This window comes from Takifugu rubripes, chromosome 17 (genome assembly GCF_901000725.2).
Source record: "Takifugu rubripes chromosome 17, fTakRub1.2, whole genome shotgun sequence".
Taxonomy (NCBI): Eukaryota; Metazoa; Chordata; class Actinopteri; order Tetraodontiformes; family Tetraodontidae; genus Takifugu; species Takifugu rubripes.
This window is the reverse complement of record NC_042301.1, coordinates 15,883,911-15,911,576: the sequence shown is the minus strand read 5'-3', so window position 1 is coordinate 15,911,576 and position 27,666 is coordinate 15,883,911. Positions and strand designations below refer to the sequence as shown.

Below are 27,666 nucleotides of genomic sequence, written 5' to 3'. Positions count from 1 at the left end.
TCTTACATGTCTCTTTCCTACGGGAGGGGTCAAGTTTATAACAAAGGTGTGTTTACCGTCTTAGCACAAGTCTAATTATAGAAGGTAACACCACGACGTGAGGTGTAGTTACCGCACCAGGAGCTGCGGTTATATAAAGACATAATAAATCTTTTAGGATTTTTTTTTTTTTTGCTTTAAATCTACCTGCGCGTAGATGCAACAGTATTATGGGTGGTGTGTTATAAGAAACAGCGGTGATTCAATGTTAGATTCGCCATTTAACATGATGTTTGGCTCAGCTATGCGTGGAAATGTTGCCCCTTCCAACGCCAAAGAGGGGTATTAAGAGTGGGGGGGGGGGGGGGGGGGGGGTAAACAAACCAGCCTTCGAGTGTCTAGAGAGCATTCTGTCTACAAGAATTAAGGGGGAAGTCTGTGCAAAAACAGTGGAATCTCACGTCTATTTTCCCTTCTTGTTTTCAGAAACAGGGATTTTCTGATTTAGCAAAGCGATCAAATGGAGGTCATTTCTATTAGTTTAAAAACGGATTATTTTCACTGTCAGCTGTTAATATTAGTGCTGAAATATTCATTCCCCCGACCTCATGTATCTCATTAGACTCTGCGGTCTCAAATATAACCCACAAACACCCTTCAGGGCTCTATTTGCCATACAAATTATTGTTATTATGAGTAGATATTTTATGTTTATATTGGTTGATGTAAAGAAAAACATAAGTGGCACTGGTTTAACCACACATGTTATTTTATTAAAGGGTTTTACCAAATCCTGAACCTCTGTGTTATTAGACTGGGGGGGGGGGGGGGGCAACAGCGGCCTCTAAAATGGCTGTTTTGCAGCAAATAATTGGCCTAGATTTGAGCGTTGGATGGAGGTTTATCTCGCTACCACCGTGTTTCGGGATCAGTTACGTCAGTCCCGCTTGCATCAGATGCACCATCCATTACCGGGACACTTTCTCATTCGCAACCCCCCCGTCCAGCTTTGTCTCGAACACAGATGTGCGCCCATTCACCGCGCACGCACCATTAGACCATGTCGGGAAAACGGTGGCATTGAACTTGTCTAGCTCCTCCCCCACCAGTCAGAAAACCACCAACCCCCAACACTCTCCTCCATCTCTGCATGCAGGCATTCCCTTGGCAACTGTGGTGTGGCGGTGCCTGCCTAGCAACCAAACTCTCTCTTTTCTAGATGGCCACATAGCGCTGGCGTTGCAGAGGGGGCAGGTAAAGATTCCCTGCAGCCTGCCGGTCCCGTGCATGTCCCACCTTCCGGTTCCAGACAGCTGCAGCAGCCTCTCATTCACCCGCTCTTTCATTTGCAGTGATGTCATTTTCGATCAAATGGGATCAGATTTTCAGGCTGTTCATAAAATACCGGAAGAGAGCGCTGACTGAACACCCCCCCATCAATAGTCGTTCTGCATGTTCAGCATGTGGCGCTTCGGGAAGCACAATGGAGGAGTGGAGCCCTGTAGTAACACTCTGGCTGCATGAATGGGACGCGCCGAGCCGCGCCGCAAAGGCGCCTGGCGCCCCCTAGTGGCGAGATTCTCAAACTGCGCATTCAAAATGGAAGTGAAATATAAACAGGAGGGGGGGGGGGGAGGTGTCTCACTTCACCACCTCCAGGGCAAATGCGTCAGGTGGGAAACAGTGATTTTAGTCATTTATCTGTGTTCTTTTCGGGTGTGAGCTCACCCCGGAGACTTCATTTCCATTTGGGACACTCTGGCATCTGCCTCGCAGCTAAAAATAGCCCTGACGTGATAAATGACTCATGCAGTCTAGATGCATCCATGCACAGCACCCCCACCCTCATTCTCCTGGCACTGTCCTGCCACCCCCACCCCTCCCCTCCACCTTCTTTTTATAATCCGGGCCCAGTGAGGACAGGGGGGGTCGTGCTACGTTTTAGGTATTTGTTGAAAGCGGTCACACGTTACATCTGCAGTGCACCACTTTTATTGTCTCTGCCGGGCTTCTGTCACGTACAACGAAAACGCAGGTAAAAGAAAAAAGTGGACCGAACCCATTCGTTTATACAGAAGTGTTTCACAGCTACGGGCACAGGATGCATTCCTGGGGGCTTTGCGACCCACAACCGCATTAGTGTTGGTGCCGATACAGAAATATTACAGCCACATGATCACAAGGCAGCTTCAAACAGAGATTTGGAACGTCGGACGTACAGAAATATCGCCGGAGGGAGGGGTGCTGCTGCAGGGAAAATCAGACACAACTGACAGTAAAACACTAACGCACTGAAAAGCCACAACTTATAAAAGACCAGTGTGCTTTGACCAGTTGGTATCAGTACTTCTGACTGGGTCGTGTCTCGCGGGCACTTTGAAAGTAGCTGTTCTCTGCACAGGAGAACAAACACACTTTGGTTCTCAGTCCTGAACAGTATTTGCTTGGCACGGTGACCTCGCTGCGCTGTGTTAGCCGACCGCTGGGTTCGCGCTGGTCAAACGTCCACTGGCGTCAGCCTCGTCCCGGGTCTGCCGCTTCTGGGTTTCAGGCGATTTTGGGCACCAGCTGCTGAGAGAAGAGCCTCTTGAGCTGAGCCACTTCCTGAGACAAACTGCTGATCTGGGACCGGAGGCTGCTGTCCTCCAGACACTGTGTGTCAGCGGAGCTTTGCAGGGAGGGAGCGCTGTAAAACCCCGATGACAGAGCCTGGTACTGCTGTCCAAACGCCCCGGAGGCCTCCTCCTTGGACCAAGGCGCCTGGCTCTGGCGCTGGACGTCCCACCTCACCTGCTGCTGGGTCCTCACCTGGATGTTCGGACCCACGGTGGCTACAGGGGGTCCGCTGTGTCTGCCGCCGGGCTTCGGCGAGGCGTCTCCCCCTTCGCCGCAGCCGCCGGGGCCTTTGAAGCGCAGCTTGTGCGGCAGACTCTTCAGACCCCCGGGCGAATCCTGTCTGGCTGCGTAGTGGTTGTCCCCTGCATCTGGAGGACAGATGTGGGGGTTGAGGCCCTGCTGCCGCTCCTCCACCGCCTCCTTAGGAGGGGGATCGCCACGCACGCTCGCCGCGCCATCGAAATACACTGGGCTGGCCACATTTGAGCAGCAGGAAGCGGAGACACCCGACTCGTCGCACGTGCTGCGAGGTCGGGCCCCCCGGGGGCCACAGGCAGCAGCTGGATGCAGAGGCTGGACGGGCTGTGGGCTGCTGTTGCTGTGCCCGTTGACATAGGAAGATCGGTCCGTTTGAGGCTGGTAGAAATGTGTCACGCAGTTGGCGGCGTGAGCACAGGCGGGCGCAGACAGCGGAACTACTGACACCTCAGACGGGTCTTTGACCAGTCCGAATCGCAACTTCAAGGCCAGAAGCTCAGCCCTGAGTCGGGCGTTCTCCTCCAGGAGGCCGAGGACTCTCTGCTCCAGCACCATGTCGTTGACCCGCCGCTTTTCTCTGGATCGCTTGGCCGCCTCGTTGTTTTTTCTCCTTTTCTCCCAGTAGCAATTGTCTTTTTTCTCGTCCTGGATGAATTCCCGTTTGCGGCGGGCGCCGTTGTCGTTGTCTTCGTCCCAGCTGTTGTCGGCCTTTCCCTCGGCGCCGGCGTGGGCCTCATTGCGTCTGACGCTGAAGGTGCGCCCCAGGATGGTCCGGGCCAGCTGGCGGGTGGAGGTCAAGATTGAGACAGTGTCATCATTGAAGAATTCGGCTCCTCCCAGAGGTCTGGAACCCAGCAAGGTAGGCACCGACGGGTCCTGGGGGATGCCTCCAACAGCCTGTTCCGTCATGTCTGTGCTTCAGACAGCTGGAGCAATGGCTCCACCTAGTGGTCACAACAGGTACAACATCTGTCTTTTAGATGAAACACTTGCAGTCAGACAAAATTACGTTAAACAAGATCTCGGAAGGAAAACCACTGAATAAAACACTGTGGAGTTTAAAGTAATAAAGTATTTACCAAGAAAGTAAAAAGGGAAATGTGTGTCATGCAGCAATCTCTTTCAGATCTAACTTTAGTTTTTGGTTTTGTTTTCAATCCTCAGTTATCCACGTTTTACGCCACCTACATCTAAATCGGATCTTTCACATCGACGACTTGAGCGTATGAGTAACTCAGACTCTGAAATTTGCGCACAAACTGCGAGAAAAGAGTCACTTACGGAAAAGCCACGTCGCAAATCCGCCGCACGCAGGAAGCATCAACCCGAGCTCAGGTCCAACGCGCGTCTGGGAGAAGAAGTGTCGGCGGGAGAGCTGCTGAGAGCCGCTGTGGAGGGATCCTCCGTCTGGCAGAGGCGACATGCGGAGGCGCACAGGTTGTCTGGATGCTTCTGCGCTCCTGAAGCTCCGCCCGCCTCTGACGCGCCCCTACGCGCACAGGTTCACCCGGGGTCTGATCATCACCCCCGGGAACCGCCGCCTCCTCCGCCCCCCGCTCCCGTTCCTCAATCGTCGGCGGTCCAAGGAGGGCTCCGAAATGGTTTCACCAGAGCAGCTAAACACCCAGAAGCCGAAGTGGTTTTATGTTTGTCAGGATCGTAAATGGTCGGCTGGGGTTTTCCAACTAGAATACATGTAAGGGGCGACGTTCTGGGCCTGATGAGAATCTGTTCAAATACAGAGGATTTCCATCAGATAAATGCAGGACTCAGAACGCACATTTGGGGAGCAGGAATATTGACACCAACATGTTTGAATCCGTCTCGAAGCGGAAGTTACGACAGCTCAGAAGCTTTTCACACACTTTCTGCACATTTCCCCTGCGTCACCAAAGCAACCCTCTGGTATTATTTATGGCATTTGTCATTCAATCAAAACATAGCTGCGGCTCTGATTCCCATCAATAATCTAACAGGTCTCTGCCATAATTCTCTTACATCACAGGGTTAAATCAGGTTAGCTGGTTTCAAAAAAAAAAGAGAGGAGTGTGTGTGGACAGCCATGATGGTTTGGGCTGTCCTTGGTTGCTCTGCGTGGGTGAGCCGTCCCAAACAAGCAGTCCACACATGCACCTCGTTTCCCTACACATTGTTCCACAAACGGACCACACAGCCACATGTGTCTTTCCATGACACAGTTATTACGTAACACGGGGCCACATCAGCCCTGCCAGATGTGTCGCGTTGCCTCCAGTGTCCCGACGCTGCAGTAAATCAGTGCTGCTAAACTATGAGTTCAACTATAAATAAGATTAGTCTACAGCATACATGGAATTATATCAAGAATGAGTCACCTCTAAGCCGGTTGATAGTTTCAGTGTAAAATAGGGCTGTTATGTAACACACACACACGAACACACACACACACACAGAGAGAGAGAGAGAGAGAGAGAGAGAGAGAGAGAGAGAGAGAGAGAGAGCGAGAGAGAGAGGGAGAGAGAGAGAGAGAGAGAGCATTTAAGGTCTGTGGAAAGTTCAGCCGGGGTGAACTCGGCCAGAATAAAGGAACATTGTTCCCAGAGCATTCTGATGCACGCTGACACTTCCTGCGTGCGTATCGAAAAGCTTCACCCCCCCCGGGTGTCCCGTGCGCTCATGCTGCACCCACTCCAGACACGTCGTCGTTGACCCGGTTTTGTAACCGCCAGAGACGGCGGCGAGGATGTTTTGTCAAAGGTCTGTGGGCACAGGCAGTGTTGTGCAAAGTTTTCAAGAAGAGGCTGTTGTGAAACCTCTGTCGAAAGTGAAAGATCTCTGTTGCAGTTCCAGGAACCGACGACTGAGGGAAGCGTCAGGATTCCGGGCCCCGTGTGTCCAGTGGTGACATATAGACCGTGCACCTATGCATGTGACCTTTAGTGCCAAGGGGTCATCTCTGGGACGACTCTTTTAATGGTGGAAGACTTGATAAAGTTAAAATAATCTCCCAGAGGTCTGTCGGGAAGGTAAGTCCTGCTCCGACGGCACCTCGGGAGCCTTTTTGCGGGCTTTGATGAGAGCGGGGTTGCGGGTGGAGGGCCGCGGCCGTGGCCGGTACAGAGTTACCGAGATTAAGGCCTATTTTTACAGCGGCGGTGCAGCCAAATCGTGGGCGGAGCTAAGTCATGTTTCCGTGGCCACGGCACGACATCACATGATTCTCACCGTCCACTCTGGCGCGGCTTATATAACAAAATATTAAAGGAGTGACGTGCGTGGGCGCGCGCATGTTCATTAGACAGACTAATTAAATTTCAGCGAGTGTTCCCGTCCAAGTCAAGACAACTGGGGAGAATCTGAGGGAGGAAGGTTTAATGTGTGATGACACCGTTTCTTATCTTTATGAGGTGGTAAAGAGGCCTCCTACAGGAACCCTGGTTGGTGGCAGGAACCTCAGCCAGACCCAGGTCTTGCTGAGTCAGCTAAAGTTAGTTCCTGGTTGTTCTGGTCCCCCCCCCCCCAGTCAAGATAGTGGACCAGGAACCGTTCATCGCTGAGAACAATCACACGGTTGAACCACACAATGCAACGGAACGTCTGCGTCTCAACCGCACCGTTAAATCATGGTGAACGGCGAGATCAAGGCAAACAGGGAAGCGCTTCCGCATCCAGATCAACGTCCCTGCGTGTTCTCCCAGACTGATTGAGACGTGTCTATTCCAACGAGCCCGCAACGCTGCCGCAACAACCTCCTCGGGGCCGTAACATGGTGGAAACACCGCAGGAGGAACCAGAAAGTGGAAGTTAAAAAGGGATTTGTGCAAGAGTTTGTTTGTTCCTGCTGAGGCTGCTGCTCCGCCTCTGTCCTTACATGACCTCCGAATCCCAAATAACTCGCCCATGAGGCAAAACAGCGCCGAGAAAGAAAGCAAGAAATAAAAAAAAGAAGCTGGTGAGCGCATCTAAATGATTATCAAAGTGTCGCGCCAATTAGTGCGGCAGACAAAAGAGAGGAGCCAAGACGCTAATCCACCACAGCCTTTATTATTTAACACTTGTTCTCCAGCAACTCTGTTTTATTTAGGAGACAAAGACACAACAAAGACCCACTCCTGCATAATGCAACGCATTACGTAATAAGCTGTAGGATGGGAAAGTGTTCCTCAGTGTTGCAGATAAGGACGCACTAAACATAGATCTCCTCCTCTAGATCTGGTTTTCCACATTTATTGGAGTTTGGGGCACATCTGCATGGATCCCCATATTGATACATGTCACCAGGAACCTGCCGAAGCTGAATTCTTTTCCCGACGCAGCTACGGGCACATAACGTGATGACGGGCTTCATCATCTGACATAATCGGGATGATTCACAGAGGACTGGGTTACATAAGAAGATTCTTGTCCTAAACTCCCCCTCCCCCGGATTAGAAGCACTGCAGACACAACTGCAAACAGCCTGCTGGAACCAGCCTGCAGGCACCGGGGCTCGGCGGACGACGGCAGACTGCCACCTACGGATGACACGACAGACTGCAGAACCGGGGAAAGGTGGCAGCCAAAACGCATGAAAGGTCCAGAGAATTCTGCTGCAGGAGCACCTCCGAACAAGTTATTACACCCACGCCGCTTTCCGTCATGAATGACCTTTATTGGGATCATTAATGTACAAATTATACGTTTTAAAAACCACTCTCTGAAAAGTACGTGTACGTTCTACGCGGCACCTCCTGAATACACGACGCAAATAAATACGTTGCTCGCTTTGGAGTAGGAACAAATAAGAAACCTGCAGATTATTTACAGTCTCAATGCCAGTCAAAGGTACATATTTCTGTCTTCTTAAATTAAAAGCAACACTTACGCTACGGTTCCTATGCAAACATAAAGGCTGGTACACAAAGACAAAGCAAATGCCTACTGGGCTGTTTTGGCACGTATGGTTGGGGTGCATTGCAATTGACTAGTTCCCTGGAAATAAAACCAAGATATCGTGTCAGTAAAGACATCCCGCTGGCGCGCGTCTCTGCCCTGGACGCGCACGTTTACGCCACGGCCGTTTGTTAGTGTTAATGTTCAGGCGAGCTTCATTTGTTCTGATACGCTGGAATATTCCGAAGGTTGTTGGAACGCTGCCATTGTGGGGAATCTACAGTACATCTCAGATCACATCCCCCGCGGTGCTGATCGCGAACCTATTGGTTTTGAAAGATATCGGGAGTGTGGCGATGTGCTGGTGTAGTCGCTGCAGGTTTCTATGGTTACGGGAGGTCACATGTCACCTTTTTGATCAACGAACAAAATAATCACTTGAGGTTTACTTCCCTCTTCTTCATCCATTTAATATCTCTGCTTAATTAATTAATTGATTTTGGGCGGAGGGTCAAATTCTGTTCCAAATCCTTTGGGTTTGGGAGTGTGAGTGCGCATGGCTGCGCATCAGGCGTGCCTCTTCATATGCAGAGCCAGGTGGTCGGATCGGGAGAAGGCCCTCTGGCACAGCAGACATTCGTAGGGCTTCTGCCCGGTGTGCTTGCGGTAGTGACGCGTCAGCTCATCCGAGCGGGCGAACTTCCAGCAGCAGCCCTCCCACGGGCAGTGGTACGGCTTTTCCCCTAAACCATAAAAGCAACTGTTAGTCGGGATACAACAGGTGTGGGGTGTTGTTGCGGGGGTACCTGTGTGGGTGCGGAGGTGAGCTTTGAGGTGGGAGCTCTTGGTGTAGCTCTTGCTGCAGCCGGGGTATTCGCAGCTGTGGACGGCGGGACGTTTCTTCCCAGCAGGCCTCCGTCCGCGCTTCCCCTCCGGACCGCCAGGGGGCAGCAGTGGTCCAGTCATCGGAAGCTGTTGGTGGGGGGGCAAATGGCCTGCGGCCTGGCTGCGGACATACTCAGAGAAGAAGTTGGCGTTGTGGTTGAAATGAGGCACGTAACCATAGTGTCGAGGGTCCGGGTTCACAGCTGGAGACGGGATGAACCTGCTGTCGGGAAAGGTCATCACAGGAGACGGGTGCAGCTGATAGTAGGGGGTGAAGCCACACGAGGAGACTTTATAGGGGTTTCCTCTGCTGTGCCTGTCCACGCTCGCTCCCTGTGGGAAGCTGAACTGATCTCCGTGGGCATGTCCAGGAAACGACAGCAGGTCCGTTTGACCGGTGCCGTAACCATGCTGATACAGCTCCGGCTGGGCCGCGGCTGAAGCCGGAGACAGGACGTCCGCCACCAGGCCGCCTTTGTTCGCCTGATGATGCTCCTGCCTTCCATGGTGCTCGAACGCGGGCGCCCCCTGCTGCGGGTTGCTGTAGTCCAGCACGGGGTTGGGTTCAGGAGACAAGGCGCCCCAGTCGGAGAGCAGGAACTCAATGTCCCAGGATGCCTGGCTGTCGTCGTTGAGGAGATCCTCCGACATTTGCTGGGAGACCTGCAGCTGCTCCGAGGGGTCAGGGGGCCGTTTGCTGTCTTGAGAGTCTGGGGTGAGCGAGGCAGCGTCAAGCTGCCACATCTGGAAGGTGGCAGAATATGAAGGGATTACAACCCAAACATCAAATAAACGGACGGGCCGCACTAGAAGGTGGCAGAATATGAAGGGATTACAACCCAAACATCAAATAAACGGACGGGCCGCACTAGAAGGTGGCAGAATATGAAGAAATTACAACCCAAACATCAAATAAATGGACGGGCCGCTCTAGAAGGTGGCAGAATATGAAGGGATTACAACCCAAACATCAAATAAATGGACGGGCCGCACTAGAAGGTGGCAGAATATGAAGAAATTACAACCCAAACATCAAATAAATGGACGGGCCGCACTAGAAGGTGGCAGAATATGAAGGGATTACAACCCAAACATCAAATAAATGGACGGGCCGCACTAGAAGGTGGCAGAATATGAAGGGATTACAACCCAAACATCAAATAAACGGACGGGCCGCACTAGAAGGTGGCAGAATATGAAGGGATTACAACCCAAACATCAAATAAACGGACGGGCCGCACTAGAAGGTGGCAGAATATGAAGGGATTACAACCCAAACATCAAATAAACGGACGGGCCGCAGGGGGACGCTGCCGCACAAGGCGGACGGGCCCAAACTATTCAAAGCGGAGGACAGCAGGACTGATTTTATCTGATACTTGTGGCGCCCAGACAACTCATCGGCGCGTTTTAAGGACGTTACGAGGAGAAACTGGGTGTCGGAGGCGGGAACGAGTCTGTATTCTCAGATCTATCGGGTGTTTTGGGGCCTTATTGTGAAAAGGCGAGTCCCGTTTGATGAAGATTATCCCCCTAGACCTTCACACACACACACACACACACACACACACAGGCAGAGGCGACGCGGCAGGTCAGAGTGAGGAGCATCTCCAGAGCCAGGCCAGAGGAGTGAGACCAGTACTTACCTCCAGAACATCGCTGGGGTGAGCGAGGTCAGCGAAGGAGCTGAATGAGGGCAGCACGGCTTGCGCGGCAGCCATCAGAACCCTTGGACACAACCGAGGAAGGAGCGACGGGACCGGAGTTTGTCTTGCTCGTTGCTCTGTTTTCCAAGCGTCTTGTTGGTGGGAGCGTCCGAGGCCGTGGTGTCATGGAGTGGAAGGCCTCCCCGTCACTGGCCAGTCCTGTTCTTCATTCCTCCACCGCTATCTCGCCCTCCTCTCCCTTGTCTATCGCCGTCAGCTGCGGCTCGAACTTCAAATCGCTGTTTTTCATGTAGATTTTGACCGTTGGGAGGTGGAGCGTATGTGCACGTTGCCTTCTTCACCCCCCCCCCCCCCCCCCCCCCAGTTTGGTGGAGTTCACTAAAGTCAGCGACTTGCTGCGCTGTGAATAAACATCTAATAGGTCGTAAAGATGCATCAGAGCTGAATGTTGAAGGGCTTCACAGCTGAATGAACCAGTGTTCCCAGTATCATTATGACTGGTAGTTAAAGGAGCTCATTACATCACTTGTAACATAGTTGGGCAGATATTGTGACCCCCCCCCCCCCCCCACCACCACCACCACCACCACCTAAATAACACTGAAAAGATCAGAATTTATCTTAGCGATTTGCAGAAAAAGCTCCCTTTTTAAAAAGAATTGTTTTAATAAAGTAGTTTAATGGAACCAGTGAAGACAATAATCATTTTAATTCCGAGTAACTTTCTTGTGCCAGTTTATTTTCTACCAATTAAAACACAACACAAGCAAATCCCATAAACGTGTCCGCAGCGAACATGAAGAAAGAGCCTTAAATCACTAAAACCTCTTTAATCTTGCGACCATGTCTCAGGCTTTAGTTGCTGCTTTAGGCCAGAATAATAAAATCTGTGGATTTTATTTTTAATACTAAAAAAATCTATGGTTGTATTTTGTTTTAATGCTGTAACAATATACTAACATATAATAATCAAAACCAAGAAATGGCCTGTCGATTCTCTCATTCTTTTTTTAAAAAATCAGACTTATAAAGTTAGAAACTATAATAATTAAACAGGAGTTAGTGGACTCAGGTCATTTTCAGGCTGCACACTATGAACCTTCATTTATTTAACCGATGAGTTTTATTTTCCCCCCTAAAGTTCTTGGTCTTGTCCTCTATATCTTTTGAGGACGCATCTATGGCTTCTTAGAAGGCCTGTGTGTGAAAGGTGATTATGGTCTGGCTGCTGTTTATCTGCTGACAGGGGGCAAAGGCAGACTGCTGTCTCCCCACAGATAATGGAGCTCTGGCTGCTGCTGATCCCCAGTGATGAGCCAGCCACTGATAAAAGAAGGATGACAAAACATCCCCTGCACAGGCTGAAACACTCGTGTCCACTCATGGACAGAGACTCAACTACATCCGTAAGAAACAAAACAACACTGAACAATAATCTACTGCCCAGAAATATCTGGGAAATGTTTGCAGAAAGAGAGCGGGGTTATGATCTAAGGGGAACTCATTTATTATGTTTACTAAAAAAAAGAGTGCAAACAGCTATGAAAAACTCTGCATATGAAGCTGTGGGGGGAATTTATGGAACAATTTGGATATGGAGTTAAAACAAAGTACAAATATAAGTCTGACAGCAAAAAAAGATACAAAAAACAATTAAATCATTTGATTAGTATCTGCTATATATTTGTACATATGGTAGGTATAAATCTTATATTTAAATGGATATGTATGTAATGTATATATGTATGTATATGTGGATAGGGACAGTTTAGAGATGATTATGTAGGATATGTATTATGACTATATTGATATTATGTACATTTACTATATAGAAAAAAATCACTAAACAGTATATAGTTTGTGTTTGTATATAATATATTTGTATGGTTTATATGGTATGTGTTTTCTAGTGTATGTTTTTGTATAATGTAGTCGTATAGATATGTACAACGTAAATATGTATACTTTTATACGACGCAGTAATAAGGGGTGTTTTTACTTCTCCCTACTCCTTTTTTCGAATTTTTATAAATACTTTTATGTATTCTGTATATTAATGTATTCTATATAATTTTTTTCTTTTAATACATATATATATTTCAAATGAAAAATAAACTCGATCCACAATGAGCGTCCAGTCTTAATAATGTCACGTTTTATAGTGGGAAAAGTGGGAAATTGTCGTTAGTTTTCTTTACCGTCAGTGTCCCTTTAATTTCTCCGTGTCAACGTCGGTTTCTTTAGGCTAAGCAATATGATTTACCATAAAGAAAAAGTGCTTTTTGTTCTAAAAAAAAAGAAAAAAGATAATTAACGCGGTGCCTTTTATTTTCACATGACGTTAATTAATCATGCGTTTCTTTACCGCCATCTAGTGGCCGAGATTATGCGCGCTACGCCCTCCAGCAAAAAGTACGTAAGTGGCAAGTGTTTTTTTTTTTTTAATTATTGTTTTATTCTATCATTCAATTAGAAATACTCTGACGGATAAATTTGGAAGGCGAAATTGATTTGATTATACTGATTATACGGCGGAAGTTCTGAAGCTGCTGGTTGCTATGACACCAGAGTGTCGCACCGGAGTCTGAAACGTCAAAGGTAAGCACGAAAAATTTCGGACCTTAAATGCTTCTCAAGTCAGTGTAGCGGTCACATTAAGGCACTTGTCTTGGTTTGGTCGAGTCATGGAAGCCAGTTTTCGAGCTTTTCCAATGGGGGCGTCAAATGTGAGCGTCTGAGCTGCTCAAGGGAGAAAAAAAACACAAAGAACATCGGCAAACATCGGTTTCAGGGTTCGTAAGTCCAAATGGATTTTAAGGAGAACCTTCTGCAGATGGAGGCCTCGCGGAACCGGGTGAGGGGAGGGCTGTGGAACATGCCGGGACCCAGACAGTACAGCAAGGACACGCAGGACATGCTGAAATGTGAGCAACCATAAAGGAGATGAACGTGTGTGTGTGTGTGTGTGTGTGTGAGGGGGCTGAAACTGTGCTTATTCTCTCACCTGGTTTCAGTAATGATGCAGGAATCCAGGCTTACCCACCTTCAGAAAAGACGGATCACCGACTGCCTCCAAAGTAGGTTTGCATTATTATTTTTAGTATTTTTATACATAAAAGCATTAAGAATGCATCTGTTAATGGTAAAAGTCACCTGACTGTTGCTCCATTTGCAGAAGGAACAGCCCTACCGCTGACCTTTGACCCCCCTTTGCCTGCTCCCCCTCGTGAACCTAAAACTGTCCAGAGGCGCCCGTCAGCCAGGCCGCAGAGACGCAGCGCCGAGGCCTGTCGCCGTGGGGACGCTTATGTCAGGGAAAGGTTCTGTCCCGGTCCCACAAGTAGGTTCCCAAAGCTGTGGCCGTCCTGCCGAAGCGCTCGTAAATTTAAATGTTCCTCCCTCTTTTTAGGAGACGTCGAGAAAGAGAAAAGGCGGCTTCAGAATATCATGTCGACAGGTCAGGAGGAGCCGGCGCCGGTGTCTTCAGGCAGGGGTCCCGACCCAGACACGGGGGGCGGGGACAGGTTTCAGGAGGGTATGTAATTCTGCTAAGATGATTTCCCCTGTCGAGGCATTCATCCCTGAAAAGCCCGATTTTCTTTTGCAGTTCTGGGTGAGATCGAGGAGAGGAGACGGTTTTTGGCCGACATGGCCTCTCTGGGCCAGGGAAAGAAATACATCAACATCATCACCACGGAGATTTCTCAGGTAAAACCCAGTCCTCCCACACCTGGCTTCCTCAGCGGGGCTGTAAAACCCCCTTTATTCAGATTACTAAAGCTGCGATCTCACAGAAAATCCAAGAACTGGAGATGCTGGAGAAAAGAAGCAGTTTCCAGAAGGATGCAACAGAATCTGAGGAGAGGAACGACTACGGAACCAACCAGTGATGTACAGTTCATCAAGAATTTACTGGAAGCAGGAACCTGACAGAAGACATGGACCACCCACACGTCACAGCCTCTCCCAGCATCCGGATCCTGTTTTTAGGAAGATTCCAGATATCGGATGTCTGGAATAGGGCCCGATGGAAGCCCTAGTTTTTAGCTGCACGGGCACAGAGCTGACGCACACACACACACACACACACACACACACACCATTTAAAATGGACAGACAATCCTGAAGGAACCAGTAAACATAGTGACGCTTACATAAGCTTCGACGCACCGCCGAGCTCAATAAATGGCACTCGCAGAAACAGATTTTAAGGCAAACCATGGAAAAAACCCCGGAGGCATAAAAGGAAAATATAAATTAACGACTGCATATTTAGGTTTCATCCGTCAGTTACGTTCTAACCTGTTAAAATACTGTCAGTTTTTTTAAAATACTTATTATTGCATTTGTAACCATTAGTACTAATACAGTTAGTAATCCAACTTCAATCTTCACCGGGAGATGAGAAAGGCTCCCTCGATCGGAATATATCGCTGAAGAAACATAAAGAAAGAAGCGAGACGCTTAACAGAGCAGCTAAGAGCTTAGGTAGGTCGTTGACTGAATAGTTTAACGCTTCTTGTTTTTAACATTTGGACCACAAGAGCCGCCAAATTTCATCCATCTTTGGAATTAAGGAGGAAAAGCCACCGTTAGCGGTGTTAGCCGTCGTGGACGCTCTCACTAGCTGGTCCTAAATCAGATTCTTCCGTGTCAACAAGGATAACGTTCCATTCTCAACCTTCCAGGGAGGCCACAAACATGACAGTTCTTAAAAACAAGAGTCCTTAAAATTAAATATTTGCTGAAGTCAGATGTGGTCCGCGTCCCTCACGAAGAGATCTGGTCCTGGTCCTCCTCACGTCCTCGTGGAGGAGAATCTTCGCACGCTACGGTGTTTTGTCCTTGTCGGGGCTTTTGCCCGGTTCTCCTTTATGACTCAGCCTCTTCAGCACCTTAATGGGTTTGAACTTGGCCACTTTCTTCTTCTGCGACTGCTCCCCGTGTGGATCCTTGTGGAACTCTGGGGCCACAACACAAACATGGCATCACCGGGTGTTAGAGAACCTACAGCCGCACCACAGAGTCCCTCCCCTACCTTTCTTCTTCAGCATCGCCCCAATGAGTTTATCTTCCTCTTCCTCCCTGTGACAGAGGAACATCAGGTGGTGTTTAGTGTGTGTGTGTGTGTGTGTGTGAACGCCGCCCTTCAATAACCTGAACCATCGATTACCTCTGTCGGTCCTGGTCCATGTTGTTAACTATTTGATTGCGCTGCTCGATGATGGTAACCAACTCAGCCATGAGCTCCTGCTCCCGACTTTTGTCCTCCTCGGTCCAGTCTTTCTCTAAGAAAGACCCAGAAATGCGGTTATAACAAGTCCAGTCATCGTTCCAGTGATACGAGGTGTGTGTGTGTGTGTGTGTCGCAGCGGTGGACACACCGGGTTTGTTGAGGAGACACCGGAGCTCGTACTCCACATCCGCTTGCCTCTCCTCCAGGTTCTGCTGCTTGGCTCTGCCATGTCAACACGTTTCACAGCGTTCATCACACAGAAACGCGCCCCTGAACGCAACACGGTGCAAACATCGCGACCCGGCACTCACGTGTACACCAGCTCGGCTTCTCGGCGCACTAAAAGGTGCTTCTCATGGATGAGGGTGAACCAGTCCACCAACAGGTGCTCCTCATCCTCATCTGTAAAGCACAGAAGTCCATCACACGGCTTTGATGTCGCTAGTTAGCGGCTTTTCCACACATTTGGCTACTCGGTTGTAACTTTCTGTGACCTCGTCTTGATGAAAATAAAGTCACTTCCTGGTTACCTCTGGATTTGCTAGTTTGAATATGCTTTGCTGTAAAGTTTCTCAGGATGTGTAACTGGGATTAGCTGGATTTCTCAATACATCCTATGCACCAGCTGGACTTGGGCATGTTACCGTTGGGGTTGTCTCTCAGCTTCTTCTCCAGCTCCACCCCCCTCTGCTCCAGCTCGTCCAGCAGCTGCTCCAGCTGCTTCATCTCCCCATAGATGTCCTCTGCTGGGATGTACTGGTCTGACTGCACCTAGGAGGAAATCGTCAGTCACGTGCAGTTTATTCAGGGAAATCGAGTTCCAAATGGTTCCTGTAGTGTTTCTACCCTGCGCTTGATGAGAGGGAAGCCATGGCCAGGAGCTGGGGGTCTGGCAGGACGAGAGCCTTTTGGTGGTCTTTTATTGGATTTGGAAGGGGAGGGGGAGGCCTTTCTGTTGAACGGGTTCTCCTTGCAGGTCCGCTGATCCAGAAATGCGATTTATTCAGTGTGCCATGATTTACATGGCTTCACTAGAAATGAGACCTACCTTAATGTGAGACTGGGTTCCACCTGAGGCCAGTGGGCTGGGGGTCACTGAAGGGGCCGCTGCCCCGGAGCTGCGACCAGTTTGTGGTGTGGCTGGAGCTGAGGTGGCGTTTGATGACATGGGAGGAGGGTAGAGGGGGGTACGCGGCAGGTGCTCAGAAGACGACGTGGGGTCAGACGGCGAACAGATCGAAGGCTCCGAGACGCTCTTGGTGAAGACCGGCAGCTGGTCGCCGCTGGCTCTGCCGCACTGGAGGAGCTGGGAGGAGCTGTGGTCTGAACTGGAGGACAGGCTGTCTGTACTGAGAGCTGGAGAAGGAGAGCAAGAGGAGGACTCAGAGTGAGGAAGAACTGGAGGAAGGATTAGGTTGAAAATAAACAAAAGGAAGGAAGCAGAATCCAAAGCAGTTGGGAGGGTAAAGCAGATGGGAACAAAAACACAATTAACTCATATAACGTTACAAATGACTGTCCAATAGGCTAAATTTTCCAATATTGACATTAAGACTCCAACAATGTCGGTGAACAACAGGAACAAAGAAGCACAACAACGATGTCAACAAACAGTAATAACAGAGGGCGGGTCAGGCGTAATGCACGTGACACTGGTAATGCCGGTGGTAGGATGGTTCTGGGTACCTGCAGGGGGCTGTGGAGCACGTGGCGCCGGCCTCTTCTTGCTCTTGGCTCCCCCGGGGCTGGCGGAGCGGGACGAGCTTCCAGCGCTCGGGGGGGCGTCGGCCCCCGTTGCTTCAGCGGCCTGTGTGATGCTGTACCATGGGTGACCAGCCACAGCCGTCGCTGGGATGGAAGCGCCTTCGCCCCTCTCCTCTTCCACTGTGCTGCTCTCCTCTCCTTCGTCCTCGTCTCCATCGAATGGGTTGGCAGGTGAAGGGGGTGTGCTGGGTCTGGAGCCCCCCCCTTTGAGAGAGGGGGGGGAGCCTGTGTTTGGGACTGCGGCCTGTCCGGCAGGGGGAGGGGCGGGGGCTTTCTTCTTCTTGTGTTCCGACTGCACCAGAGCGAGCCAGGGTGGGTCTTTAGGTTTATGCGTGCCGCTGGACAAGCTGGACATTGAGATACAGACATGGATGGGGGGGGTCACACGGGGGAAGACAAGCGGAAACGTCCGACAGGTGGGCAGACGTGCGCGGCACACAGACGGATGACGTGTCCGAGACAGATGAAACGTAACAATGGACAGAAGAAGAGATGCTTAACAGGTTCGTTACCTTCCAGGGGATTGAGATCGCTCGCGGGGTTTCGGAGGGGTGGGGGGCTTCTGGTTTTCACCTGAAAGGTCACAGGAAGATGGGGGTCGGCTCTCATCTGTGTTTATCAACAAACCACAATGGAAAAACCACTCACCGTCTGCCGGGCGCAACAAACGGACCCGGGGGGCAGGGCGAGGAGGAGGAGTGGGTTCAGAAGCCCGGCGGGGTGCTGGTACTGGCCGGGCCATTCCTTGCTGTTGGTCAACGGGCGTAGACGGGAGGCAGTTGGCTGTTGAATTGTCCTCTTCCTGCTCGCCTTCGTCGCTCTCATCAAACGGGTTGGGGGGAGAAGTGGACCGTGGTGTCTCCTCTTTCTCACCGTTGCCTTCGCTGTCTTTCTCAGCAGGTTCTGCTTCATTTGGACTCACAACAGGGACCGAGACAGAGTCGTTAGCGGGCTTCACGTTATCCGGTTGTCCATCCGATGGGACGACCTCCGTTTCCCTGTCGGAAAGCGAAGCGCGAGGAACCGTGCTGCGACCGGTTCTGGCAGACTGAGCCGCAGGGGGTCCCTTAGACAGATCTGGCCTCCCGTTATGATTGGCCGATGTGTGCTTAGTGACGTGATGGGTGCAGACCAGCACTCCAGAGCTGCTTTCTAATTTGTAGGATCCAGGAAGCAGAGTGCTGTGACACTCTGTGCACCTGGGAGGAAGACACAAAATCAACAGGTAAAAAGGCCACTCGAACAGGAAGTGGAAACAGGCTTTAAACAGGATGGACACAACTCATCTAAAACCGTAGCGCCGCCATCCTGGTGAGTACAATGAATTATGGGTATAAGGAAGCAAATAATAATAGAAAATAAATATGAAATATGAAATATGTACTTGGGATTTTAGATACATTTGTATTTGATGTCCTGATCCCTCTATAAACCACTAGAGGGAGCCAGACAACCACTGTTCTAGTGTAATCTGAAATATCGACCCCAGACCTGGTCTTCTCAGTAACAACCTTGGCCCAGGGTCACACCACCAGCACTCAAATGTTAATGATTTTACCTCAGTAAACCATGTTCTATCGCTGTATTGTTAGGGTACAAATGACAGACTGCCATTTCCAACAGTATTCACCTGAAACAGCTGCGATGGTAGAGCTTGCCATCTGCCAGGAACCTCTGCACAAGGTGGACGTGCTTGTGACAGGCCGCGCACGTGCTGCTGAGCGAGCTGCGCTTGGCCGATGGGCCCACGTCGCCAGGCGTCTCCACGGGCTGGCTCGGCTATTTAACGTGACCACAGGGTGGTTTTAAGGGAGGGGACAGGGGGTTGGAGGAGAGATGGCGATTAATGAGGGAAGGGGTAGATCACACATGGAGGCAGATTTCAAGATGTCGACTGGTCATTGCGTTAAACTATGTCTGTGGTTACTTTGTCCTCACGGATTCAGATGGTAAAGATTAATTCAGCACATTTAAGAGTCACGTTTTTATACGTGAGATTGAAGATCTATATTTTTGCACTCTTTATGATTGGCTACTGTTGCGCAATAACCAAAACAAGCAACACTAGAATATCTGAAAGCATTTAGAAATGCAGTGCTGGTTTTTAAAAGATGGTTAGAGATAGAACGAGAGACCTAACCATTTCCCTCTTCCCTTCTAAACAGCCCACACCCATCCTAATGTCTATTGCCAGGACTAAAGAGTGTAAGGGGGGGTCAGATATGAGGAGGAAGAAGAGCGGGAATAAGAGTTGGTGGGATGAATTTCCATCTGAGGAAAGGAGGGAGGATGGAAATGAAGGAGGAAAATGCCAGTACATGGAAATATGGAACAGGGTGGAGACATTGAGAGCATAGGGAAGACAAAGAAGACAATATAGAGAGACTATCTTTATGGGCGCTACCTCTAGTGCTGACAACCCTACACACGCACACGCGCGCGCACACACACACACACACACACACACACACACACACACACACACACACACACACACACACACACACACACACACACACACACACACACACACACACACACACACACACACACACACACACACACACACACACACACACACACACACAGGAAAGTAGTTATGTGGGTATTGTATATTGTTGCATTGCGGAAGCAGCAAGCTATTTTTATAGCACAGATCTAATGATCCTAATTCTGGTGCAGGAAAATAACACTTCCTATATACACAGTTTAATCCATGACATCAATACATTCATGTAAACAATACATCAGAACCTTTCAGGGTGCTGACTGAGGCATCCAAAAAGTTAAACATTATCTTTACAAATTAAAGCCCAGAAGTACTGGGCAGCATTTCTGATTTATTATAGGTATGTGGTTGTTATTAATAATTTAAATCGTTATCAAGTCATGCGCAGGGTAATTCCTGTACGTTTCCTGGCGCCAGTTTTAGTTATTTTTACCTCAGATGCAGCCACTTCGTCTTCAAATGGGGTCGGGGTCCTTTTCTGGGCTGGTTCATTGAGGGTGGCGCTATTTATCCTTTTCATGCTGGGGGGGTTTGCTGTGGAGAGAGACACGGCTGTCACGATCTCTTCCATCTGATGATGGGTGAAGGAGCACAATGTGCTCGTACCGTGGGACTTGTTGTTGAAGAAGTTGTAGTACTGGGAGACGTATGTGATAATACTGAGCCGATCGGGGACTTTCATGGAGACCATGTCTTCTGGATCCAGCAGGGCCGGAATCCCCAGCTGAGTCTCGGCCACGTCGAATGCCTTGGAAACGGAGAGAGTATAAAAATGCTAATATTAACCCTGTATTAGAGGCGAGCATCCGCGTCCTCGTTTTTAAGGCGTATTATGAAACTCAAATCCAAAAGCTTGATCTTAGTAGGTTCAGAACGGGAGTCAAGAGCAGAAGAATGTCCTCGGATGCTTGGCATAGCTCACCCAACGCTGCTGCCAACTCATCAGTCAGTTGTTATTAATATGACGGTTCTGTGCTTTGACTACGACTGTGGGTCGACTGCAGCGTCCTAACGAGGCGTTGGGAGATCAGACGGCTTATGTAACCCAGACCTGAACATGGCTGTCGTGCAGCAGGGAAATAATCCAGTCAACAAGCAGAGCACGCCAAAAAACAAGACGTAAAGATTTTCTGGTTTGCATCAAAAACGTTTGTGTTGAAATGACACACTTCAGTGAAAGTTAATCAACACTGTACGAACTGTCAACGTGCCGCACCACTCCAAACGAGCTGCCTAATTAAAGGCGCAGCTACGGTTTAAAAATACAACGCACAACACGCTCTCATCTGGGTGGAGTCCGTTCAGGACCTCATACAGTGATGCACGCAGGGTTATCAAGCCTCTTTTTATCATACTCAATGCTGATCGAGGAGCTCTTCACCACATGGAGGTTGGAGCAACAGGATGTGAGTAAGTAGGAGTGATTGACCAGATGTTTCACTACTAAAGCGTTGGGTCCGTGCACCGCTTCCTTGTGCTGAACGTCAAAGAGAACACAAAGCATCCAACGTTTTACTCGCAGTAAATAGTAAGAGATTCCCATTCCACTGGAGGGATTTCTGCTGACATACAGACGATGTGGGGGGAAAAGAAAAACCCACAAAAGGAAAAACGCTAAATTTCTTTCGTCTACCGAATCCACAAGAACTGCAGGTTCAGCACTTTGACTTGAAATTGCTTTGGTTGGACTGTTCGAACTTCCAACTGCCTCCCTGTTTGCTCTTCCAGCCCCCCCTCAGGATGAAATATTAACACAATTCACACCCAACATGCTGCGCGACATCACAGGTGCTAAGAATATTGAGGATGACTTTAAAATGGACTCACGAGGTGGTTGTTCTCATAGACATTCTCTTTAGACAGGGAGGCAAAGTCTCTGAAATGACAAGACAGAAGAATAATATATTAAACGTATGCGGGTTAGAAGTATCCAGTGGTGTAGAGTGAAGGCGACTGTCAGAACCACCCTTATATACAGCATGGGCTGTATTTAGCTTGGTGACCCATTTTTATGTACGGCATCATGAGCCACTAAAATGCTATTACTGACTTGACAGAACAAAAGTAGAGAAAGGGAGGGAAGCTAAGTTCCAACAGCTGCCACTTCTTCCTGAGCCAAATTTAACTGGTGTGTGTGTGTGTGCGGACAGATGCCGAGACAAGTGGAAAGAAGGAGCAGTATTAAACAGGAATGATGGGCTTATAATCACAAAGCTCCACCTTGAAAAGCCTGGAGTGAGCTGCTGCAGCCAGTCCTCCCACCAGTAAACATCCTGCAGTAAAACTGGAAAACGTCTGGCAGCATGTGTGCATGTGTTAGCGCGCACGTGTGTAATGTTGGAGCAGCACAAAGTGACCCGTGTTCCCTTTAATCTAGCCCTCGTGGTGACGGACTCTAATGTCGGGATCGTGTCGAAACAAGTCCAGTTTTGTCGCAGCTACTAAAACAGCGAGCGGGAAACATAAAAAAGGGACGGGGAGAAATGAAGGGGAAAAAACATTAAGCCAGACTGTCGGGACTAATTTACAGCGTGGATGGAGCGTATCTGTGATCTCGACTGTGAACTTACTCCATGGTGACTCAGTGAGTCTCATTCCCAAGTTTATTTTGGGAATGTTGCTGCTGTCTGTGCGTGAAAGGCCTTTAAATTCCACATGATTACAGTTTAGCTGAACAATGAATCCTGTTGTAGTCTGGCCCAAATATCAGATAAGATACTCCTTTATTCGTCAAATAAGGGGACATTTGCATTAGCATTGATCCAAAATGCCCATGAATTGTTCTCTCCAACATTAATGAGCCACTGACGATCTCTTTCTCCCTTTTAGGTAAACGTCAAGGCGAGAACAGCTGCTGCCAACATTGCTACCAGTGATGTACAACAATAACAGAGGCTGCAGATTGTCTCGCAACGGCCGCCCCCCCCGAAGCCGGTCCACCAGGTCCAGGTCTTCTGACGGTTCCGGTGAGCAAGAAGCTCTGATACAAACTGAAGAGGTTGACCCTGAATATGTGGTATTTACCCCCACTCTCTGCTCCGGCCAACCTGTCCCGACTAAGTGGTCCAAACCCTGAATGACTCGCTCACTCCCATCTGGACCACCAGGGTGGATCACAGCACAAACCAGACATTCAATGTCCACAATCATTCCTTCACACTAGTCTCCCTCCATGGATGCTTTCAGAAAGTCCTCCTCTGTTGAGAACCACCTGAAATGGCGTTTTTGAAATTGCTTGAGAACCAAAACAAGGTCAAGCCGAATTCTCCTTGTAACAGTCGTCAGGTTATTTTGCGTCTTGCAGCGATTTTGCAGCGTGCAGGAAGCGGCGCGGTTTGTAGCGACAGCAGCTTCAACCACACATTAAAATTTAAAAAAAAAAGCGTGTTCAATGTTCAGCATCCAACGACAACACGTTTGAAACGATCCCTGCATCGACAATAACGCATCCATCTTTTGAAACTCTTTTTCAAGCGAGTCCTCTGTTTGTTCTTGGAATTATTAAACTCATTTCTAAGCTCGCCATGAACCATCTGTTACCTGAACTTCACGGGAGATGATTAAAAATCTGGAATAAGAATCTTGACTCCTAAATTTGAACCAGTGTTGCGTCGGAGTTTTGATGATGAGGTTACTTACATGAGCTCCGGTCTGAAACGATGGATTATGGCACAAAACGCCAAACCGTCCCGGAAGGACCTCGACATGTCCTTTATGTGCACATCGTTGTAATCTTCACATTGTATTCGGCACCACTCCTGGAGAGCCTTCAACGATCCCATCATAACGCCGTTTGCGCGCACAAGTCCGTCTGTACCCGGCGAATGTGATACGATTTAATGTCCCGTGCGTGACAGAAGGAGGCGAATCACCGAGTCATCGGCGGCGCTTGGAGGAGGGGGGCGAGAGCCAGGCAACACCCGATGTTAGAGCACCATACAGTCGCCAACAGCCGGAGCATGCTAGCTACATGTTAGCTCCCTTTCGACACAATGCATCGGGTGCCGCGCCGTGTATTTCGCCTAGTTATCAAGACAGCGATGACGGCATCTCAGGCGGAACTTTGACCATGATCGGTCAGATAAAACACGGCCGATAACCAGTGATACCTCGCCTTGGGAGGCAGTTGTTGGCGTAGGCGACCTCGCTAAGGACTAAAGTCTGTCATACATTTGTGTCACTGCGGCGAAACCGCTTTAGGCGACAGTAAACTTGCACGGCGCCCCCGTTCATACCCACCCCGGGGCAACAGCGCCCCCTACCTGTGCGGAGGACGCGGAGCCCTGTCCTGCACCGAACAGTTTCGGCTTATTTGCACCGAATTTGCTGGAAACATTGGGAAGTGCAAGTTTGCATTTACCCCCTGTTTTCAGTGTGTTTGGATAATTTGCTCTGATTTCTCAGACCTGCGATGTCCGAGACAAAAACAATGTACAACACCGTCATAAAAGCTTCAGAGTATGTTTGTGCTGTGTGGTGGATGCCTTCAGGTTGACATGCACGTTTATATATAATATCAAATTGTAACTTAAATGCAAATCACCGCCAAACACACCATTAATCACTTCACTTCCTTAATTTGCGCTACTACGCTGCCAAGTGGACAGTGCATGTAAAACAGTTAGTGCAATGACACCATGGCTTTGGTGTGTGACGTTTGAACTGAATAAAGTTGGTTTAGGGGCCCATATATAAACCATGAACTTATTAATATGGCAGGGCCATAGGGAAGGTGGAAATTGGGAGCGAGGTCTATGATGTTAATTAGCTTGTGTTAGTTTGTGACAACCTGTTTGTTTTATTCAATATAATATAAAAATAATTTTTCCACAGTGATGGGGCTCAAACAGTTTCTCAATCTATTAAACAGGGTGAGGGAGTAATTGATCTTTGCAGTGACTCGAAGCATAATCCTTTGCGTCCTGTCGTGTCACTGCCCACAGTTTGGATAATCCCATCAAGAGGGACACCGCACAGACTCTGAACTTAAGCCTGCTGAAAGGACAAAAACGCTTGTGGATACAACCAAACGCTATTTTTAAACATGGTTAACTGGTACTTAAACAATTTAAATAGCTCATCTGCAAAATGAAATTCTCATCTTGAAAGGTGGGTTGATGTATTCACTTTTTTAGTTGTTGACTTTGTGTGAAAAGTGGCTTTTTATTCCTCCCAGCACAGAGATGATAAATAGGATGTTTGCTTTAAACTCCAATTGTATTTATCTTTCATCTGTTTTTACATTTTAGTGGGTGTTGTCAGCAAGTGAATGAATCAAGCTGGGAGCCTTTTCACCAAGAATACAATTAAAAGAGACTGAATATGGACCGCTTAAACGACACATTCCAAAGTGGTCTTTCATCGCAGCACTTTGTCCAAAATGAAGAACCACTCTACAAGGAGTACAGGCCTCCCCCAAAAGACATCATCCAGCTCCCTAAAGCTGTTCTCTACCTCATCATGGCTGCTCTGGTCGTTGTTGCTGTTGCTTACGCCATCGTTGGTCACCTGATCAAAGATCTCCTGCTGGATATAACAGGTATCTTAGCACCCACAGTCGTCAGTTTAGAGTCATTTATTCCATTTCTTCATTAATGCCCAGGTTTAAAATGTGTACATCAAGGTTGCCTGTTTCTTTTTAACCTATATTACACATGAACTAAAAAGATTTGGCCAGTGCTGCATAGTTCAGTCAGAAGCTGCTGGGAGCCTCAAGCAGACGTCATAAATGATCACGTGTTGTGGAGGAATCAGTAGCTGGAGGTGACAAACTTCAGGTGTTGACCCAGGAAAATCTGGCTGACCTTTACAGCCATCAGGTAGCAAATGTTCTAGTTAGGATGGATGACTGGTTGATCTCTGTACTTTGACCAGTTAATCACCATTAACGTATCTGCTCCCCTGGGGTTCAGTCCATAAACCTTTGAATTCTGCTGGATGCAGATGAAGTAAAAGTGAAACGACTGTTTGTAACCTGAAGATCTTGAATGAAGTGATAATATGAACGGCAGCTTTAAAGACAACTGTGTGTGAGAATAAAGCCGACGGGGATAAATGTGTCTTTCATGTCCTCAGACTGTTTGCTGGGCCCGCTCGATGATGACCTGACAAAAGACAGCAAGGCGCCAGAAGGAGTCAGCCCCCTGAACATGCCCGCCGCCCTCAACCACTCACACCCAAATGCCTTCCACGTGTGGGACCAGGACGACATCATCATCCCCATGACTCCCACAGGCCACAGCCCCCTGACCAGCCCTTTCATTTCCGTCATCCCGTACATCCCTCCCTTCTTTCCCAGCCACCTCAACATGGGCAGCCCGGCTTACAATTATCCCATCCCAAAGGACAGCGAAGCCTGAGGCCACATGAAGCTCCAACCGGTGGCCCTGGATCGAAGCACGGAGTTTTCACCTTTAGGGTGTGAAACACCCCTAAAGAAAAGAACCTGGCAAGTTCCTACAGGACCTGCAAGAACCTATGAAGGCATCTGGATTATCTCTGCTGCACTTAATCAAGAATAAAAGGCCAGTCTGATGAGATGTTCCTCAGTGGTTTTCTGCTTGAGGATCCGAGCCAGGTTGGAATCATGGCTGTTGAGGTCCCTGGAGAGGAGCTAATGATCACATGAGACCTAGAAATGCAGCAAAGTGAAGTCTTTCCTATATTCTCCATCCATCCACGTTACCTTTCAGGGAAGCTTTCAGTCTTCCAAGGGTTTAACAAGTGTTCCTGAATTCAGATTGAATGTCCCTGTGCAAAATAAAGATGGACATTTGCTGAGATAATTCTGGCTCTGGAATTTTTGAGTTATACTGATTCACAATATGTTCAGGAGAGTTTGAGGATTAAACCAAAACAGTAGTTTAGATTCAGGTTGTACATATTTGCAGTAGCATCGAATGAAACACACATTAGACGGGGAACTAGCCTGTTACCTTGGTAGTGCAGGATCACCAGATTAACTGTTATATGAGTGACACTTGATGTTATGAAATATAATTTGCTGCTGCAGAAGAACACAGCGCTCACATTTGCAGTTACACAACATTTCAGGGATACTGGAGGAGAAATCTAGAAATATTGAAACACACCCTCTTGTGCACCATCAGTGTTTGAGAACTGTAAAAAGAGGATTATTTCACCCTAGCTGGGTGTCCTTTTCTTATTATATAATATTTTGGGGGGGGATTTTTCCTCTCTTGCTCAATCCAGCTGGGAAAAGCAGCACGTGGCCTGAGTGTGAATGGAGATTAGGAAGAGGAGATTAGACAAGCAACTTAGTCATTTTATTAGTTTTGACGGTGAAATTAACCTGCAACACACCTGCAGCACAGGGCAGCAGAGCAGTGACTCCAGTTAAAACCAGTGACGTACCAAAGGGCACAGAAAAGGTTTTGTTTATCTTCTTTAATCAGGGCCTCCTGCTGGAGAAGATCTCAGCCTGATGATATAACAGGTTTATCATTGGTGGTAAAAGGGTTCAGCTTACGATGGAGACATTTAAGAGTTATTTGAGATAGTAGGCTGGGTCCTTTAGTAACCATTAACTTACACGCACCTCAATATCTCTGGCAGCTTGTGACACTTGTGTTTGTGTTGCATAATTTCCTGCTCTGCTGGTTTACCAGGGTTTGGAAAAACTGATCTATATAAATGAGGCTTAATTTTGTAGCAGGAGAACACAAAAAAGAGGGAATTGTTACTCCTAAAAAAAGTGCATCAAAATGAAACTGCCCACTATAACCTTGTTACATGGGTGTTCCTTGCACCAATGCACTAGTTCACCATTGTTTAGCTCACAGTTAGAGTTCACATTTAAACTAAGAGCATGGTGGATTTATCAAACACTTATGGACAATTGTAATTTTGATCATGGATTTAAAACTGTGAACACCTGTAGG

The 27,666-nt window shown here is 48.5% G+C and overlaps 5 protein-coding genes across 8 annotated transcripts; 2 read left to right on the top strand and 3 right to left on the bottom strand.

Annotated features, from left to right (window-relative positions):
* Positions 1-1,955: 1,955 nt before the first annotated feature.
* LOC101077658 (uncharacterized) lies at positions 1,956-4,737 on the bottom strand. The gene is made up of 2 exons (XM_003972533.3): positions 4,135-4,737; positions 1,956-3,797 (listed from the first exon to the last, which is right to left on the bottom strand). The coding sequence occupies exon 2, from the start codon at positions 3,760-3,762 to the stop codon at positions 2,527-2,529; it is 1,236 nt and encodes a 411-aa protein (XP_003972582.1). The 5' UTR covers positions 3,763-3,797; positions 4,135-4,737; the 3' UTR covers positions 1,956-2,526.
* A 2,119-nt stretch (positions 4,738-6,856) lies between these two features.
* On the bottom strand, positions 6,857-10,529 carry klf1 (Kruppel like factor 1 (erythroid)). Its single transcript, XM_003972534.3, has 3 exons — positions 10,236-10,529; positions 8,511-9,333; positions 6,857-8,447 (listed from the first exon to the last, which is right to left on the bottom strand). Exons 1-3 carry the CDS (start codon positions 10,308-10,310, stop codon positions 8,272-8,274), a joined length of 1,074 nt encoding a protein of 357 aa, XP_003972583.2. The 5' UTR covers positions 10,311-10,529; the 3' UTR covers positions 6,857-8,271.
* Positions 10,530-10,907: 378 nt separating this feature from the next.
* Positions 10,908-14,181, top strand: c17h22orf23 (chromosome 17 C22orf23 homolog). 2 transcript variants are annotated; one of them, XM_029851496.1, is made up of 8 exons: positions 10,909-11,662; positions 12,730-12,854; positions 13,090-13,180; positions 13,271-13,333; positions 13,432-13,596; positions 13,666-13,791; positions 13,864-13,964; positions 14,051-14,181. In XM_029851496.1, exons 3-8 carry the CDS (start codon positions 13,090-13,092, stop codon positions 14,144-14,146), a joined length of 642 nt encoding a protein of 213 aa, XP_029707356.1. In that variant the 5' UTR covers positions 10,909-11,662; positions 12,730-12,854; the 3' UTR covers positions 14,147-14,181. The 2 variants fall into 2 exon arrangements, with proteins under 2 accessions (XP_029707355.1, XP_029707356.1); XM_029851495.1 differs by having other exon boundaries at positions 10,908-11,662; positions 12,730-13,180.
* micall1a (MICAL-like 1a) lies at positions 13,992-23,981 on the bottom strand. Of its 2 annotated transcripts, none has more exons than XM_029851491.1 (16): positions 23,405-23,981; positions 21,593-21,641; positions 20,372-20,513; positions 20,199-20,299; positions 18,887-19,035; positions 17,905-18,455; positions 17,769-17,829; positions 17,179-17,603; positions 16,541-16,848; positions 16,339-16,473; positions 16,137-16,263; positions 15,804-15,894; positions 15,641-15,714; positions 15,430-15,544; positions 15,295-15,341; positions 13,992-15,219 (listed from the first exon to the last, which is right to left on the bottom strand). In XM_029851491.1, the coding sequence occupies exons 1-16, from the start codon at positions 23,548-23,550 to the stop codon at positions 15,086-15,088; spliced, it is 2,655 nt and encodes an 884-aa protein (XP_029707351.1). In that variant the 5' UTR covers positions 23,551-23,981; the 3' UTR covers positions 13,992-15,085. The 2 variants fall into 2 exon arrangements, with proteins under 2 accessions (XP_029707351.1, XP_003972585.3); XM_003972536.3 differs by having other exon boundaries at positions 16,541-16,890; positions 23,405-23,980.
* Positions 22,209-26,550, top strand: LOC115253376 (uncharacterized). 2 transcript variants are annotated; one of them, XM_029851501.1, is made up of 4 exons: positions 22,209-22,349; positions 22,595-22,731; positions 25,015-25,304; positions 25,841-26,550. In XM_029851501.1, the coding sequence occupies exons 3-4, from the start codon at positions 25,088-25,090 to the stop codon at positions 26,122-26,124; spliced, it is 501 nt and encodes a 166-aa protein (XP_029707361.1). In that variant the 5' UTR covers positions 22,209-22,349; positions 22,595-22,731; positions 25,015-25,087; the 3' UTR covers positions 26,125-26,550. The 2 variants fall into 2 exon arrangements, with proteins under 2 accessions (XP_029707361.1, XP_029707360.1); XM_029851500.1 differs by lacking the exons at positions 22,209-22,349; positions 22,595-22,731 and adding an exon at positions 24,668-24,874.
* Positions 26,551-27,666: the final 1,116 nt, after the last annotated feature.

Bases quoted from the DNA above. Each gene is read 5' to 3' on its own strand.
- c17h22orf23 (XM_029851495.1), top strand. From the start codon at position 13,063: ATGGATTTTAAGGAGAACCTTCTGCAGATGGAGGCCTCGCGGAACCGG. The intron at 13,181-13,270 runs GTGAGCAACCAT...ACCTGGTTTCAG, and splicing joins CACGCAGGACATGCTGAAAT to TAATGATGCAGGAATCCAGG. The intron at 13,792-13,863 runs GTATGTAATTCT...TTTCTTTTGCAG, and splicing joins CGGGGACAGGTTTCAGGAGG to TTCTGGGTGAGATCGAGGAG.
- klf1 (XM_003972534.3), bottom strand. From the start codon at position 10,310: ATGGCTGCCGCGCAAGCCGTGCTGCCCTCATTCAGCTCCTTCGCTGAC. The intron at 9,334-10,235 runs GTAAGTACTGGT...GCCACCTTCCAG, and splicing joins ACCCCAGCGATGTTCTGGAG to ATGTGGCAGCTTGACGCTGC. The intron at 8,448-8,510 runs GTACCCCCGCAA...TTTATGGTTTAG, and splicing joins TCACCTCCGCACCCACACAG to GGGAAAAGCCGTACCACTGC.
- micall1a (XM_003972536.3), bottom strand. From the start codon at position 23,550: ATGATGGGATCGTTGAAGGCTCTCCAGGAGTGGTGCCGAATACAATGT. The intron at 21,642-23,404 runs GTAAGTAACCTC...TTGTCATTTCAG, and splicing joins CGTTTCAGACCGGAGCTCAT to AGACTTTGCCTCCCTGTCTA. The intron at 15,715-15,803 runs GTGAGTGCCGGG...TTGACATGGCAG, and splicing joins GAAGCCGAGCTGGTGTACAC to AGCCAAGCAGCAGAACCTGG.
- LOC115253376 (XM_029851501.1), top strand. From the start codon at position 25,088: ATGGACCGCTTAAACGACACATTCCAAAGTGGTCTTTCATCGCAGCAC. The intron at 25,305-25,840 runs GTATCTTAGCAC...TCATGTCCTCAG, and splicing joins TCTCCTGCTGGATATAACAG to ACTGTTTGCTGGGCCCGCTC.
- LOC101077658 (XM_003972533.3), bottom strand. From the start codon at position 3,762: ATGACGGAACAGGCTGTTGGAGGCATCCCCCAGGACCCGTCGGTGCCT.